At 36.6% G+C, this 16593-nt stretch overlaps 3 protein-coding genes across 3 annotated transcripts; 2 read left to right on the top strand and 1 right to left on the bottom strand.

Moving 5' to 3' along the window:
- Positions 1–819: 819 nt before the first annotated feature.
- LOC133717329 (mitogen-activated protein kinase 7) lies at positions 820–3564 on the top strand. Its single transcript, XM_062144026.1, has 3 exons — positions 820–1195; positions 1835–2261; positions 2588–3564. The coding sequence occupies exons 2-3, from the start codon at positions 1839–1841 to the stop codon at positions 3278–3280; spliced, it is 1116 nt and encodes a 371-aa protein (XP_062000010.1). The 5' UTR covers positions 820–1195; positions 1835–1838; the 3' UTR covers positions 3281–3564.
- Positions 3565–6580: 3016 nt separating this feature from the next.
- On the top strand, positions 6581–8000 carry LOC133717322 (bZIP transcription factor 44-like). The gene has a single exon (XM_062144013.1). It carries the CDS (start codon positions 7326–7328, stop codon positions 7794–7796), a length of 471 nt encoding a protein of 156 aa, XP_061999997.1. The 5' UTR covers positions 6581–7325; the 3' UTR covers positions 7797–8000.
- Positions 8001–9848: 1848 nt separating this feature from the next.
- LOC133717314 (uncharacterized) lies at positions 9849–14188 on the bottom strand. The gene is made up of 16 exons (XM_062144004.1): positions 13900–14188; positions 13349–13557; positions 12899–12984; positions 12699–12794; positions 12492–12615; positions 12160–12221; positions 12007–12075; positions 11849–11919; positions 11670–11766; positions 11453–11527; positions 11228–11326; positions 10862–11005; positions 10751–10780; positions 10594–10656; positions 10383–10460; positions 9849–10296 (listed from the first exon to the last, which is right to left on the bottom strand). Exons 1-16 carry the CDS (start codon positions 14016–14018, stop codon positions 10213–10215), a joined length of 1506 nt encoding a protein of 501 aa, XP_061999988.1. The 5' UTR covers positions 14019–14188; the 3' UTR covers positions 9849–10212.
- Positions 14189–16593: the final 2405 nt, after the last annotated feature.

Genomic DNA, 16593 nt, shown 5'->3' with positions numbered 1-16593 from the left:
AAATGGGGAACAAGCAATGCTAATACTTTTGGCTTAAATCACATTTAAGAGGAATTGTATCAAACTTTCGAGTAATTTTACTTAATATTTCATGAAGATTTATATATTTGAGATTTTCATGTTAAAAACTTACGATTACTAGCTAAATGAAGAATTCTTTGATAATAGGTGAGAGCCCTTCTAATGAGGACCACTAAAATGAGAACTAGTTGGAGACTTTTGTGTTAAACTTAATTTTTACCACACTTCTGCAAATCAACCGTCAGATGTTTATATTTCATGTATAGATCATTTATGCAATTTTTCAACCAAATTGAAAATTGAATGTAATTGTGATTTATCAGTTATGAACATGAACAGTTCATGTTTGACAGATTTGGTTCATTCATTAATTTGATCTAGTACGGTACCTTAACGATTAACAATTTGAAATAAAATTTTCAGAAGTAATTTACTCATGCATACATAAACATCTAACGGTTGATTTGCCGTAATGTAATTGAAAGTGAGTTTCTCAAATCATTGATGAGAAAGTTCTTAATTAGTCATCATTTTAATGGTTCTTATATTCGATCAACTCTCTTCCCATAAGAATTAAACACTAAAATCAAATCGAATGACAAATAACGTATACCATAAGATTATCCAAAGTTGTTTTCCAAAGAAACAAATATGGATGGTGTTGAAAACAAGGCAGAGAACGCATGGCTGAGTGGGACTGCGCCGGTTACTGTAACAAGTGAAAGATGAGTTGACTTAAGCCGAGCTGAAGTGAGGCGTGTTTTACTTCCACTCCATGACGGGGATTTTGATTGTGCATGAAGAAAAAAAAAAGAGAAGGAAAGAACACCGAAAGAGATCTTGAGCTGTCGTTTCTGTGCAGTTATATACGTTGTGAATTTTGCCGTGTGGTACTCTCATGGATGAGTTTGGGTTTGGGTTTGGGTTTGGCTCGCTCTCATCCTCTTCCCCATTCCTTCCCCTCAAAACCCCATTCTTTATTTAAATAACTATATCTTCAACCCTTCTCTCTATCTATATTCTCTGCTCTGTCTCCCCTAAGATCTCTCTGTCACGAAATAAGGAGCGAGTGATCCGATCACTGTGATATTTGAAGTGATTTATATAGGATAAGGAACGATCTACGTGTTTGTAGGATCTTTGCTGGTTTTAATGTTTGTTGCCAGTTATTGAGGTGAGGCTGCTCTTTCTTCTCTTCTGGGTTTTTTGTTTTGTTTTTGTGGTTGATTATGGTGTAAGGTAAATAAGTAATGGAATTGAGTCTTGAATTTGTGAATTGGGTATTGGGGTGTGAGTTTTGGAGGGGTTGGGTTTGAAAGTTTGAGACTTTTTTTTGTTGGTGTGAATGGGATTGGAGAATTGCTGGGTAAGGAAGTAAAGGAAGAGAGATTAGGACTTTGGGAGTTGGCAGAGTGTACAGAGTGGGGTTTTATGAAAAAAGAAGAAGGCAGAAAGTGGAAATGAAATTGTTTATAATTTGAAAAAGTAGGAGAAAAGTAACAAGAATAACATAAACTAGGAACAGGGGGAAAAGATCAAAACCCAGAAGTAGAAGGGCCAAGTAAGAATTGATTCTATTCAAAAGAGAGGTCTTTTATACCTGCATATTGAGTTCTACTTATTGCATGTCATACTATTCAATTTTTCTCACTTGGCTATATTTCCTGTTCCAACCAGCTTTTTTCTGTAAGTTCATATAGTAGTTCATGTTGTTCATAGTAAACTTTGTTGGTTTGAAAGTCATTTAGAGGTATCTGTGGCTCAAGTTATGATGGGTATTGAGTGATTTAGATTATGATATGGTGATTTGCAGGGAAATGGCAACTTTAGTTGAGCCTCCGAATGGAATCAGGCAACAGGGGAAACAATATTACTCAATGTGGCAAACGTTGTTCGAGGTTGATTCCAAGTATGTTCCGATCAAACCCATAGGGAGAGGAGCATATGGTGTAGTCTGCTCGTCCATCAACAGGGAAACGAATGAGAAAGTTGCAATCAAGAAGATCAATAACGTGTTTGAGAACCGCATTGATGCATTGAGGACACTGAGGGAGTTGAAGCTACTTAGAAATATCCAGCACGAGAATGTGATTGCTTTGAAGGATGTTATGATGCCTATCCACAGGACAAGTTTCAAGGACGTGTATTTTGTGTACGAGCTCATGGATACTGATCTTCACCAAATTATAAAGTCTTCACAGCCACTTTCCACTGACCATTGCAAATACTTTCTATTTCAGGTATTAGATTTCTCTAAACTATTGTTATGTTAACTCATTTGTTCTTCTTTCAAGCAGTCATCCTAGTTAGTTAATGCTAAATTTCTGCTGTACTAATTCATGGAGACGTCCATGGTTCTGGGAAAAAGGAACACAAACTTAATGACTAGAATGCATCTACTAAAGTGTATTTTAACCAAGTATGAGAGACATTGCAGCCTCTTACATTTTCGTATGTGGAACTCAGCACTTGGGCTTGAGAAAATGTGATTCCACGTATATCAAGTATCAGTTAATTTTGAGCTCTATTGCTTCTAGTAATTATTAATTTGGAGTATGCATTGCAGCTGCTTAGGGGGCTCAAGTATCTTCATTCAGCAAACATTCTTCACCGAGACTTGAAGCCTGGGAACCTGCTCATCAATGCTAACTGCGACTTAAAGATATGTGATTTTGGGTTGGCCCGAACCAGCAGAGGTAATGACCAGTTCATGACAGAGTATGTTGTCACTCGCTGGTATCGTGCACCAGAGCTGCTATTGTGCTGTGACAATTACGGAACATCCATTGACGTCTGGTCAGTAGGATGTATCTTTGCTGAGATTCTTGGCCGAAAGCCAATCTTTCCCGGAACTGAATGCCTCAACCAACTAAAACTAATTATCAATGTTCTGGGTAGCCAGCATGAACCTGATCTCGCATTCATTGACAATCAGAAAGCCAGGAAGTTCATCAAATCACTGCCCTATTCAAGGGGGACACATTTCTCCCGTCTGTACCCTCAAGCCGATCCTTTGGCTATAGATTTGTTGCAAAGGATGCTTGTGTTTGATCCAACTAAGAGAATCACCGTCTCGGAAGCACTCCAACATCCTTACATGTCAGGGCTATATGATCCCAGAAGCAATCCTCTTGCTGCTCATGTTCCGATCAACCTCGACATAGATGAGAGTTTAGGCGAACATATGATTCGGGAGATGATGTGGAACGAGATGCTTCACTACCATCCAGAAGCTGCTTCTTCCAACCCTTTTACCTAGGTAAATGTCAAAAGGCTTTAATTCCTCAACAATGTAATGTTTCTTTGTGGGCATTTGAGAAAATATAAGGTGTTAGTCCTGATATTGGTTTTACCAAGATTTTGTTTCACGTTGTTTGTTTGGTAGTTTGAGGTCTCTGCAAAGGGACATTGCTATCTTGTAACTCTGTATATAACTATGCTTGTTTATCCCTAGTCTGAGACTATGGTCCTGTATTATCGATCATGTAAGGCACTTCCTTTGAGAAACTGAAGGAATTGAATAAAATTGCATCTGTTCCTTTCCTTCCTCTCCTCCGTGCATGTTCATTTACAGTTGCTCATTCTTCCACAAAATGCAGAGTGAATTCCTTTCATGTGTTGTCCAACTCATGACAACCGTCTACTTGCACTTTTTAGGGTTTCTTGTTGCTCTCGACTTTGAACTCTTCAATGTGATCACAGCCAAACTCATTTCTTTTAACTGTTCTTAGTCAGTTTCGAATGCTACTATCCTTCTGAAACCCTGTTAACACTTGACATACCCTAGTTTTGAGGTGTCGGACACCTGGATTTCAGCTCAAAACAGAATGTTGGTTCTCTGTATTGGAGAATGAAATGGGTATGCGTCTATTCTAGCCTTTCCTTTGCTCTAGCTGTAATGTCATTAGCGGTGAAATGGATTTGAGATCAAAATGTGGGTTTGTTTTTGGATGATAAAAGCCCAATGCAAAGTACAAGGTCCAAGACTACCACTATAAACACAGGCCAACCTGAAACAAGCCCATTACAAACCAATGAGCCAAAGCCCAAAGGGAATGTTCCATTGGCTGTGATGAAGCCCAAAGTTTCTTCCTTTAGAATGTAGTACAAGTACCACGACCTGGTAACCAAGAAATTTATGGTTCCCTGCTCTTATATTTAATATTATGAATTGAAATTTAACATTAAACTTCTATCCTAATGAAAAGATAATGAAAAACTAGTTACTAAGGACAGCGAGTGCAGCACTAGCATTGATTTTACTGGAGGATTTTTTTTGGTGGACAAATCGAAACTTAGATGGGAAAAGAAGAGATACCTGACAAGAATTTAGTTCAATTCCGATAGATACAACGAATTATTATCTATCACTAGAAAGAGTATTGTTCATATTTATTTTGCCTAAAAGAAGAGCTCCATACAAACTAGAGAAAAATGCACCAACAGTCCCTCAACTATTGTGCACCGGCCAGTTTGATACCCAGACTCACAATGGTATCAATGTGATACCTAGACTCAAAATTTACTATCAACGACATACTTCCGTCAAATTTCCGTGACGGTTCTGTTAAAGAGGTGATGTGGCAAGCACGTGGAGGGAAAAAAAAGGGGCAAACATGTCTTTTATCCAAATAGTAGACCTAATTGGTTTTTTTCTTTCTTTTAAATTTTTTATTGACAGAAATATCAATAAAAAATAAAAAGAGATAAATAGCTTGGAGGCGTTGTCAAGACCCTCGCCGGAGACGGTGTCTTTTGCAGAGTTAAGGCTTGTTAGGTCCGGGTTGAATGGCAGAGCTTCTTCCCAGAATCCCTTCTCTTTATATTTTTGAGTGAGAGCGGCGACCGCTACACAAAACTCTCCTCCTATAATTCGGAGTTTCCTTCCCTTTGAGTCTAGGTATCACATTGATACCATTGTGAGTCTGGGTATCAAACTGGTCGGTGCACAAGACTTGAGGGACTGTTGGTGCATTTTTCTCTACAAACAAACAAAGGAAAGAAGAAATAAACACAAGGAAGAGAGTTTGGAGGACTTCTATTATGGAGAAGGCAAAGACGCAAGTCACGCAACTAATAGAGCCGAGCATCGGCTATGAAGTACAATGTATCCTAATGACGTACAAAGAATAATGTATATCTGAACTCTTTTAGCAAATTCCTATCATATCAAAATTAAATGATTGGAATTTGGAAATGATGGCCGTATAGCTACAAAAATCAAGAAATATTCTTGCCAGCCTGGTCCATTAGCCTCCAGCTAGCTAATTAATCATGCTTGAATTTATATTAATTCCTTCAAAGAAGTCAAAAATGCATCTATGAAGGTCTTTAATTTCAAAGAAGTTAAGGCGTGTTAACCCTATTACGTGTTGATCATCATGGTGGTTAACACGCCTACACAGTTACATAAGATGCTATTAAATCCGTGACTTATGATAATCTAAATTCTAAACAAATTTCCTCATACCGCGTCAGAAGATTAGCCACCTCCAAGGCTTCCTTAACCTTATCCTTTCTTCTCTTCATGTCTTGTACATATCAAGCTAGGCACACCTGATTAGGCAGCGGGAAAGTTAGTAAGCATGTAGTCACTATATGCTGAAGTATAGCAAGGAAAAGAACTTATTATCAAGCTGCTGCTTTTGAAGAACTTTTGGGCAGACAGATTAAAGAAACAGTACTCACCACCATCCTACTAGAAAAGCATGTCACTCACAAAGTGCATGACAAAAGAAGCACACCATTTGAGACCCAAGAGCAACTTGCAAGTTGCGAGACAATGTGCTTAATTTCTAAGGCACCACAAAGTTGCTTTTGGATCCATTTCATTCTTCTCGGAGACTTCCTTTGTGTTCCTGACTTCCTGTTAACTAATCGAATTTGCATAAATACCAAGACTTAAGAGTTTCAGTATCAGTAGAAATTTTAGTACAGTTTTACGGGATTATAGAGAAAATATTAACTCCCTATTGAAATTTCGATAAATATTATTAAGTACCTGTACCTAAAAGTTAGTTTTGAAAGTATTTTAAATATTTTTTAAAATCAGTAAGATCAAATTAATCCCTTTATAAATATGTGAAGGAAAGTAAACTTGAAAAGTATAAAGTAACTTTAACCAATTAAGCACATGTATTTCCAAGAGGGATATCCTATGATACTTTTGAGCATGCAATACGTACGTTAGTGGAAACAGAGTAGACTTCAACCAATTACAAATTAGAATAGGACCCAAAAAAACCCTCATTATGAAGTTTTCCAGCTAGATCTCTGTTTATACATAAAAGAAACAGAATGCCTTACATTCTCAAATTTATTACGTATAAAATCAGCATAAATACATATGATATAAATAGTTCACCAACAATCCAGGAAGGGTTTTGCTTTGCTCTGCCTTTTTCCTTTATAAAAAAAAACAAACAAACAAACACAGCTAAGCTGCCATTGCTGGCCATGTAAAACCTTATACTTTTATCAATTCTTAGGGACCAGCTATCAGAATTCTGACCACAATGCATGTGCCATTGTACTGCTCAGAATCCTCAGATTGCATTTAGATTCACTTAGCCTTTTCACCCAATTGAATACATTTCTTCCTTAAGCAATTGCAACTTGGAAAAATAAGGAAACAAGAAAAAACCTCAACCTAATTTGCCTCACTGATCAAGTACAGAGGACCTGGCCCTTAGTTTGGAGCTGCATTATATATATTAATCATTCCCGTTGTTTTCATTCTGAGACATCTTAATCTTATATGCTTATCATTTAGTTTCCTAATAGTTTATTCCTTTACAATGGGCATTCCTGATCTATATATTCAACCCTCTACCACCATTCAAAACCTCCTCTTCCTTATCTTTCTTCCTACCATAAAAATTTGGTCTCTCTATCTCTATCTCTCTCTGTTCCACTGGTTCTGAAAACCTGTGTGTTCTTAAAGCTTTGATTGTTGTGTTTTCTCACATACCAATAAAGCTCTCTTAGTTTGGTCCTAGCTTCTCTAATGCTTAATATATACATATCCAGCTCTTCATGTTTGAGCTAGATTGATGTCTCCTGTACTCAGTGAAGTTCTCCTCTCTGGGTTTATGATAAACTCCGCACTCAGACGCAGGACTCATTTAGTTCAATCCTTCTCCGTTGTCTTCCTCTACTGGTTCTACGTTTTTTCATGAACAACTGACCTCAAAACCAAAACCTTAATATATAAACTAGCTTTGCATCACATTTTCTAGACTACTACCCTAGCCTATTTTCTTATTCAAGTTGTTTTTACCTTTTTAAACATAATTAGCATCTGCATGGCTACTTCTAGTGGGAACTCATCTGGCTCCAGCGCGCTTCAGATTATGAACTCCGGCTCCGATCAAGAGGGTCTTCATCAGGTCATGGACCAGAGGAAGCGGAAGAGAATGGTGTCTAATAGGGAATCGGCGCGCCGGTCTCGGATGCGAAAGCAGGAGCACCTGACTGATCTGACGGCCCAAGCTGGTCTGTTAATGAAAGAGAACAACCAAATCCTTACAAGCATCAATGTCACAAACCAGCTCTACCTGAATCTTGAGGCTGAGAACTGTGTGCTCAGAGCCCAGATGGCTGAGCTCAGCAACAGGTTGCAGAGTCTGAATGATATTCTGGACTATATTGACTCGAGTAAATGGCTTTTGGAGAATGAAGAAGAAGACTTGAGTGCTCAGTTTGGTGGTGATGGGTTTCTTAATCCATGGAGTAATCTCTGCTTCAATCAACCAGTTGACATGTTCATGTGCTAAACTTAATTGGGTTCATTTGTTTGGTTGATAATGTTTTTTTCTTTTCTTTTTTTTGAGTCAAATTATTGAAAGGTGTAACTCAGAACTCTATGGCATGTGTAAATTTGTTGCTATTATATGAGCCAAGGGTTTTGGATTTGTAATCAATCTTTTATGGGTTTGTTGCAATCAATGGGGAATAAAGAAGTGGAAACACTTTACGAATACTGTGTTTGTTTTCTTCTCCAGCTGCATATATTTCCAGTTTGATTGCTGCTATGTGATTAGTGATGGCGTATGGGATGAGCCGATGAGCAATAGGATTGGAGTTGGACAAAAGAACTAAGCATAGAAAAGTGGCATTATTGTTTACTGGTTTGAACATACCATTATTGGACTGTATGGGTTAGACAAATTTAGCGGACTCTAGAGTCTGATATTTAAATTTGGGTGCTTTCTTGGTGGGGAAAGCTTTTTGTAAATAATATCCAGGGGAATGCTTTCACATAAACAATGTCGAGGCTCTTTAGCCATTGTTTATGATTATGGTCCAAAATTTTCATCATATATGAACACAAAGTTGTGTCGATCGTCACCTTAATTGATTGGTAAAGTTGCCGAGTCTTACGTGTTTTGTTTTGTTTTGTTTTTTTGTTTTTGTTTTTTTATTTAAAAAAAAAACGATATAGTATGAATTTCGAAAAAATATCATGATCTAAACTTGTAACAATTTAAATTTTAGACAATTCGAACACATATGCACCGATTCAACCGTTCCAAAACCTTCTCTGCTTCTGTTTGCCATCAGCCATCATATGTTTGAAATTGTTGTTTGTAATGTATATACTGATATTTGTTAATAAAGTTATGATATATATGTCTGTATATCAAATTGGATTCTATCTAACTTTCATCACTATCTGATGATGTTCGTACTTATGAATAACTACTTCAAAGAGAATACCCCGAAATAAATAGTCTATCAGCTAATTCTCTACCAAAAGGTTAAAGTCAATTAATATTGTTGGAAGACAAATCCAGTGACATTTCAGAACTTATCAGGAAAGGAATCTTATTCTCTCTAATTATATCAGTATAAAACAAAATTAGAGTTTGACCATAATACTAATGTCAAAAAAGTCAGAAAATGAGTGCCTAATATAAATCCTGTTGGCAAGCAAACAGTGCCCATTACCACAGAATTAGGTTTGCTACTTGAGATAGAAAAGACTTCTTTAACAAACCTAATTTGAAGCCATGAGGTCAAGGTTTTAAGAGATAATTAATTTAAACTTAGGCTCGATGAGCCTAGATTATTATTAGCTATTCTATAGCCAACGTTATATTGTGGGTTTTGCATAATAACTCAAGTATACTCGGTCATAGGTATGTACTTGAACACTTGGTCATTGGCTTATTAATCCCTCTTTCACAATTTAGACGGCTAGCGAAAGCAAAAGAAAAAGCCAAAAAAAAAAACTGAGAATTGATCTAATAGAGGCATTAACCATCTAGTATACTTTGTAAACCCTAATACCCACTTCACCAACCGAAAGGGCAAGTCTATTTGCACGATTAGTTTTAATATCAAATGGGAGATGATGAAAGCATGTGGCCAACCAACTATGACAGCAAAACTAACATGAGCTTAACAAAGTTAACTATATTCTTTGATCGCTAAAGTGTAGGTTTTTCTATTCTTAAACAAAAGTATTGCTTCATCTGCATACCTAATAAATCATAATGAATGCCGTCCTTGTATTTAAGAAATTAATAATTGCAATTATTGACTGCTAAACTACACATGCATCTATCTATGTGTATAAAACAGAAACTGTCAATATATTATACACCTTTTGAAGTTGATAGGCGCACGTCCTTCTCAGCTAATCAGCCTAATATGGAGTTTGTAGCAGTAAGTCAGTAACATGCTTTAGATTCAACTCATAACTTTCACCTTTTCTATTACAAGCAAGTTGGGCAAGAAAATAACAATGTCATGTCACACAGTTATTGAATGGTAAACCTAGACGCACCTGAATCCATTGAAGCATTTGTAAAGCAGTACAAAAATGACCAGGACTCTAACAAGATAGCCTTCTTTGTTTCAAGAGAAAATCACTCTTTATCATTCACAGTCAACCAGTTGACATAAAAGAAGATTATCCATAAAAAAAAAGCACTTCCCATTTCTTTTCGGGAATTTGCATCTTCCTTTAACACAACATCAATACAAGAACATAGAAAATTTACCTATGCCTAGTGTCCTACAAACGAGTATACTTTAAAAGAGGTGATGAGGATCTGAATCATACGGATTTCAAAACTTTGAGACCACTGCCAGTGGCCAATGCTACTCGTTCCCTAGAAAATAAAAAGGCTCATCTTGATTGAGAAATAAACAGTAAACATACAGCACTCGATTATCCTCTATAGATCAAGCCCCAGACTGGGGTCTGCTCTTCTTGATGTAACTCCCAAATCTCTGGGCAACTGCAGCATCATACGATGTATCCCATACCTGAAATTTCAGTAATATAAAATTAGCTATGTAGGAAAAAACTTCTAAAAAGAAAAACACAAACAAGATCTGAAATGACAGCTCACTTCCAATTTCCCTTTCGAGCCTCCCATGGCCAGCAAAAAGGGGTTATCTTGTGAGAAAGAAATAGAAAACACAGCTCCCTGACAACATTTAGAACAGTGCAACAATCAATCTAAGGTGAAAAAAAAAAATAATAATAATAATAATAATAAATATTGAAATCAGTAGAATACGTCATAACCATATACAGTGAATAAATCATATATCACTTACTGCTTTAGGATTCATGGATGCAATGCATGAAGGTTGATTATTTGACAAATCCCAAAGCTTCACCTGCAAGAAATAACCATTGCATAATATGAGAAATAGTGGCTTAATATTAAATCACAATGGCATACAGAGACGGCAAGGAGGTGTAAGAACTTACCATTTTATCTGTGGATCCAGTTGCAAGAAGCTGGAGAAGAAGAAAAAACATGGCATAAGGATGAGGTTAGAATTCAATGATGCCAAAAGATGAGGAGAAAGAGGACTATACATTAGGTGCCAAAGGATTATAGGATATTCCACAAACAGCTTTGTCGTGTGCATGAAGAGTAAAACTGGGTTTAGATTCAGAAGTAGGAGCAGAAGTGGCGGCCCGAATATCAAAACCTTGGACTGTACCATCTTCAAGACTCACCTGGATGGATTCAAAAGTGAATGGTGATCATCAAATTCCAATTCTTAACTAGCCATAGCAACTGTATCCGAACTAATGCATGTATAGATGATATATAAACACATCACACAAATGAATAAATAAATAAATACGGTTTAAGGTTGCATATACATGTTGATAATCACGAAAACTGGAAAAAAGTTGTAATTGAAAATGACCGTCTTTAGAGGCCAAAGCACACACCACAAATGAATGCTCAGTGTGTGGATCCCATGCTAAGCTTTCTACATCAGCTGTCACTGTCCACTTATAACCAGAATGAGTTGGCACCCTTCCATCTTTCTGGAATGCATAACAATTGTCAATCCATGAGGGAAGGTTTCAAACAAGCAAGCTCCTTGATAGGGTTTAACTTTCTAGAAAACATAAATAGATGAAAAGAAACTACCACTTAAGTGGAAACAATACCAAGACAATTGAATGATCAAAAGATCCACTAAGAAGAACTTGAGGGGCAAAATGATTCCATGCAACCGCCTGAACCTGTAGAAAGTAGTGTGTAGAAGGTAAACATTGAAGCCAAACAACTCAAAACCTGAACATATCTTAAAATTTCTGTAGCACACTGTCCAAGCATTGATATCAGGATAAAGCATGTAATCGTTATTCGGTAAAAAATCCTTGCCTTGTCTGTATGATGCTCCATAGTAATGTTACATTTTCCAGTAGCCACATCCCAAATTTTAACTTGTTTGTCAGCACTTGCACTGGCCAGTATATTTCTGTTTACCAAAAATGTTCAGAATATAAACATTCCGCTGACGCCAGAACAGGTCGTACAAAATTTTTAAAAAGTGAACAAACCTGTACTCCTTATTCCAAGCAAGCCCCAGAACAGAATCTGTGTGACTGTCTTCTTTGTATTTGATTGAGGTCTAACAGAAAAGAAGTTGTAAAATGGGTAAAAGTGACAAAGAGTTGCATGCTTACCAACCCATTTATTGAAGGAACTGAGGCCAAACCTTTTTTCCTTTCTTTTTCTTCTTCTCTGCAATACCACCCAGGACCACACATGGTTGTACTTCATCAATCTAGAAAAACAAGAACATTCTTAGAAATCATATAACATCTTCATGTCTTCATGTCAATGAGACTACTGTAAGTAAACAACATACGATGTCAAGATCCCATATCTCAATGGTAGGTTCACCCATCAAACCAACAGCTATAAAATTCCCTGCAACATATACAAATATACACTTAGACTTCAATAAACAGAGAGATAAATCATGCAGAAACCAGAAAGTGCATCTAGATTTTAATAAATAGATCTACATTTTGAAAATGAAATTGCTATGAAGGGGGGAAAAAGTGGAAGAAAAAGGTAACAATACACGACATTCAGCTGCAACCAAATAGAGAGCTAATTGTCAATGTTTACGAGTAATATGGATGCATAGAGTCAACAAGGGTCAACCAAAATACATAAAAAGCACACAACTCGCACCTTTGTCTCCACCTTTGAGAGGACAATCAAGCCATGCTGTGCAAAGGGGAAATGCTGAAATGATGATGTCATGGTGAACATAAACATCTGGTTCGCCATCTTCTGTTTCAGTATACAGCCAAATCTGCTCATACATAATTCAAGAATTATTAGTGCCAGACAGAGAAAAAGAAATTAATCAAATAGTTTCAACCAAGTATTACATGCCTCAAGCTGACTGATATCATCCTCATTGCGAGCACAAACTATGACTGCATCATTTGGGTTGATGGTCATGTCCTCACTATCTTCAGAATCCTCATCCTTTGAGAAAAGATGAATTTAACCAAGTTACTCTTCTAGCCTCACAATACAGAGAAATAAAACAAAAACAAGGGTAGTAAAGGGTATTAAGTTTTCATACTTACATCATCCTTCTCCTTCTTGAGATATGGATCCATATCATTACTTGGGTAGTAAAGGTCCCCATACCCACCACTAAACAGATCAATGCCTGAAGTCGAACATAAAAAGATGCACTGTCAGGTTTAAAATCTTAATGACATTTTTAAGAGGAAACATATGGTACTAAACCACTCTAAACTAAAAGTTTAATGATGCTTCAAGTTCAACCTTGTCCTACAGTTTCATTGCCGTCCAATGCCACCATTTTAATTGACATGGATAATCCATATAATGAAACTATCTAACCAAGAACCAAAGCAAATAACAACTTCATAAATTTCACCATCTTTCAAGTTTAACCTTGACTGACATTCTAACAGTCCATTTAAACACCTCCAGCTTAACCATTATCATAATCAACCCCATCTTATATTCCAAAAAATGAAATTAAACCAAAGATCAAATTGAAATACCATCATTATCCTCGTCATCATAATTATCCATGTCAAGTTCCTTCAATCCCTCAGTAATGTCATCATAATTGCTCCCTGATTTGATCACTTTGGAAGCTCTGCCAAGTGCTTTCGCTACCTCTAATGCCTGCGAGACTTCACCACCCTCACTGGTGGTTTCAACCTCCATCTCTCCCTCATCATCGTCATCGCTTCCACCACCATCTCCACTGCACAAACAACACCCACCATAACTACATAACTCGCAAACCCTTTGATAAAAAAAAATAAAAAAATAAAAAATGCAGCTTCTTCACCATTAGACAAACACATTGCACCTACACTAGTTGAAAAATTCAATCTTTTCCTATTTGTTTTATAAAGGCTCCATCTTTTAGGGAAAGTAAAGACACCCAACAATTTGTTTCAACCAAAGTGAACATCTTTGGCAAGACTGAACCAAAAACAAATCAAAAAGTTGAGAGCATAAACTGGGCAGCTATCAAAACAGAAAAAAACAGAGGAATGGAAAAACGATAGAATGAGAAAGACAAGGAGTTGAAGAGGTTGACCTTTTATCTAAGATACCGGATTTTATTAACTCATCGATTTCTTCTTGGGTGGGCGGCTCAGCGACTGCGGGGACTGGCTTTGAAACTCCTTTGGGCACCCAGGAAACTGCCGATATCATCTCTTCTTCTTCTTGTTGTTTTCCTCGGTTGAGTTAACAATTGATGAAGGTGGAGGAGGTAATGAAATTTGGCGGTGGAGCTAGGAAAGAGTGTCAAGTCTGCTGTCTGCGGCTGCGGCTGCTCGCGAGGAGGTTTTGATAGTTCTTGTGCTCTGCTACGAGCCTACGATTTTGTGTCACAAAACCTGCAGTATGGGCTCTTTGGTATTTTGGGCTTCATTGGGCTGTTTGTGAAATAATACCATCTTGGGGTAGAGTTATATTTCAGGTTTCTTTCTGGCTGTTAAAGAACTATGATGTCGTTTGAGTAATTCCATCTCCTCATTTTGTGGTGCTGTAATCTGTTCAGGGTTATAATGTGGGGTTGCCATGGTACTAGGAAATGTGTTTGAAGGCTTTGTTTTGGTTAGGGATGTATGAAGCATTCAAAACAAACTATATGTATTGTTAATTATCACAATTTTGGCAATGACTGATTTGTAAGGAGGAGTTAAGTAACTTAAAAAAAAAAAAAAAGAATGTCAAGCTGCTTGTTTGATCCTCAAAAATAATTGCACACTCAAATTTATTAACTCATTAAGAACATTGAAACGGTATATAGGTATGGAACCAAGGGTGCATGGACTAAGGTGTGGCGGTGTGCTGCAGCTCACCCCAACTTTTTGATAAAAAAATAAAAATACTATAAATATATTTGCATTTTCATTCTGTTTAATTACATATAGCATTGGCTTTTGCTAGTTGCTGCGTTGCTCTGCCAGCTGTTTCCTCGTTGTATTTTAACGTATATTTTTTTCCTGGATGCTAAAACCTGTTTTCTCTTTTCATCTTTAATTTTCTTTTCATTTGTTTTCTGCTACCAACCCATTGATTTCTTCTTTAGGTGATTACAAAGGGTCAGTCGACTCAGTCCTTTCAAAAACAAAGGGTCAGTATTACGGGAGAGGATCCTCTCCTGAGCACTTATTTTACCTAAGCTTCCTAACCTTTTAATCAAATCAGGACACGTGTCTCTCCCCAAATCTAATTGTCTATAATTCTTGAATTCAATTTTCGGGTAAAAAAAAAAAACCTTAACTAATCTCCAGACCGTTCTTCTCTTCCTTCACTGCTTGCCAATCATGAAAGCACTCTCACTTTTATCCCAGTCAAATAGGTTCGTTTCTTCTTAGTCTGAATTTTTGGGATCGAATTTCTTTCATTTGAAGCAGAATATGATAAAGCTTCTTCCTTTTTGGTCCTATCACAACTCGCTAAACCTTATTCACATTCCATGGCGGCTTTCGAACTTATAATGTAGAGATAGAAATTAAATGCCAAAAAAGCCTAACAATCACTCAGATACAAAGTATAAACGCAAAAGAATTTGGTTTATTTCATTCAAGTTGAGGACAGAGAGGAACTGAGTATTGATTGTTTCTTTTTGGAGCTCAAGATGTGGTCTTTAACAAAAAGAAGCAAGCTTTGGGAGAAATTTTTGTTGCCCAGGCATTGCACTCATTCTTATGAAATTATCTTTCACTGTTTGTTTCAAATCAACAAAAGAACAGGTCTAATTCAGTAATTCAAGTATTACGCAATGAAATATTAAAGAGAAAGGAACACATATTGAACTCATCAATTCAATTCCAACCCCAAATTCAAGCCATCAATTGAATCCCAACCCAAAATTGAACACGAAGCATTGTTGAATCTTAAATTGACGGGAAAGAAGAGGGAGAAGAGGAACTGTTCAGAGCGGCAAAGACAGGATGCGTGACAATTTGATTAAGTGCACAAGAGATTAATAAAAGAGAGAGATGATAAAGCTTAGATGTGGAAAAATAGAGATCGAAAGGAGAGAAATATTTTGTCATAAGAAGATTTTAATCTGATAAGGAGAGAAGGTAAGAAACAAAGTCGTTGTGAAGAAAAAGAGAAATTCTGGGGCCCATTAGATTTGACACATCCACGTGTCTTCATCTGGTTCAAAGGTTAGAATGAAGCTGAGCTAAAATAAGTGGATTCAAATTTGCTCACCACCAATACTTTGGTGGTGATACTACCACTCAATACAAAACTGTCACGTGTTATAAAACATCATTATAGTTTATCATGATGTTTTATTAAAAGATTATATTTTAAGTATTCAATTAATTCTATATGATGTGGCAAGTTTTAATAGGGTGGTGATATCACCACAAAATAAAAGTGGTGAGCAAATTTGAATCCAAAATAAGTGCTCAGAAGGATCCTCTCCCATATTACTGCAGTAATATACCCATCGAGTTTTGTCTTTCACATCAATAACCATTAACCAACATTTAAGCCAAGAAAAGATGTTCAGATAGTTAGATGATCATAAACTCGTAATACATGTTCAGATGTTCAAACTCAACCTCACTTGTTTTGATGTTTTTTTTTTCCTATGTTTTGTTTTTAATGATGGACCAACCTCAAAATCCTAAGCCAAGAAATTTTAAAAGAAAATAAATTCATAATGAGTGATATTCCAAGTTCAGATGAGTATTTTGAATTGTTTCAATTTTCTATTATCGGCATGTTGGAGATATTCATATATGGTTTTGGAACCATT

Source organism: Rosa rugosa, chromosome 1 (genome assembly GCF_958449725.1).
Source record: "Rosa rugosa chromosome 1, drRosRugo1.1, whole genome shotgun sequence".
Lineage (NCBI taxonomy): Eukaryota > Viridiplantae > Streptophyta > Magnoliopsida > Rosales > Rosaceae > Rosa > Rosa rugosa.
This window is presented reverse-complemented; position numbering and strand designations above follow the sequence as displayed.

Bases quoted from the DNA above. Each gene is read 5' to 3' on its own strand.
- LOC133717329 (XM_062144026.1), top strand. From the start codon at position 1,839: ATGGCAACTTTAGTTGAGCCTCCGAATGGAATCAGGCAACAGGGGAAA. The intron at 2,262-2,587 runs GTATTAGATTTC...TATGCATTGCAG, and splicing joins GCAAATACTTTCTATTTCAG to CTGCTTAGGGGGCTCAAGTA.
- LOC133717322 (XM_062144013.1), top strand. From the start codon at position 7,326: ATGGCTACTTCTAGTGGGAACTCATCTGGCTCCAGCGCGCTTCAGATT.
- LOC133717314 (XM_062144004.1), bottom strand. From the start codon at position 14,018: ATGATATCGGCAGTTTCCTGGGTGCCCAAAGGAGTTTCAAAGCCAGTC. The intron at 11,528-11,669 runs GCAAGGATTTTT...TACTTTCTACAG, and splicing joins TGGAGCATCATACAGACAAG to GTTCAGGCGGTTGCATGGAA. The intron at 11,327-11,452 runs GTATTGTTTCCA...TATGCATTCCAG, and splicing joins TTGATCATTCAATTGTCTTG to AAAGATGGAAGGGTGCCAAC.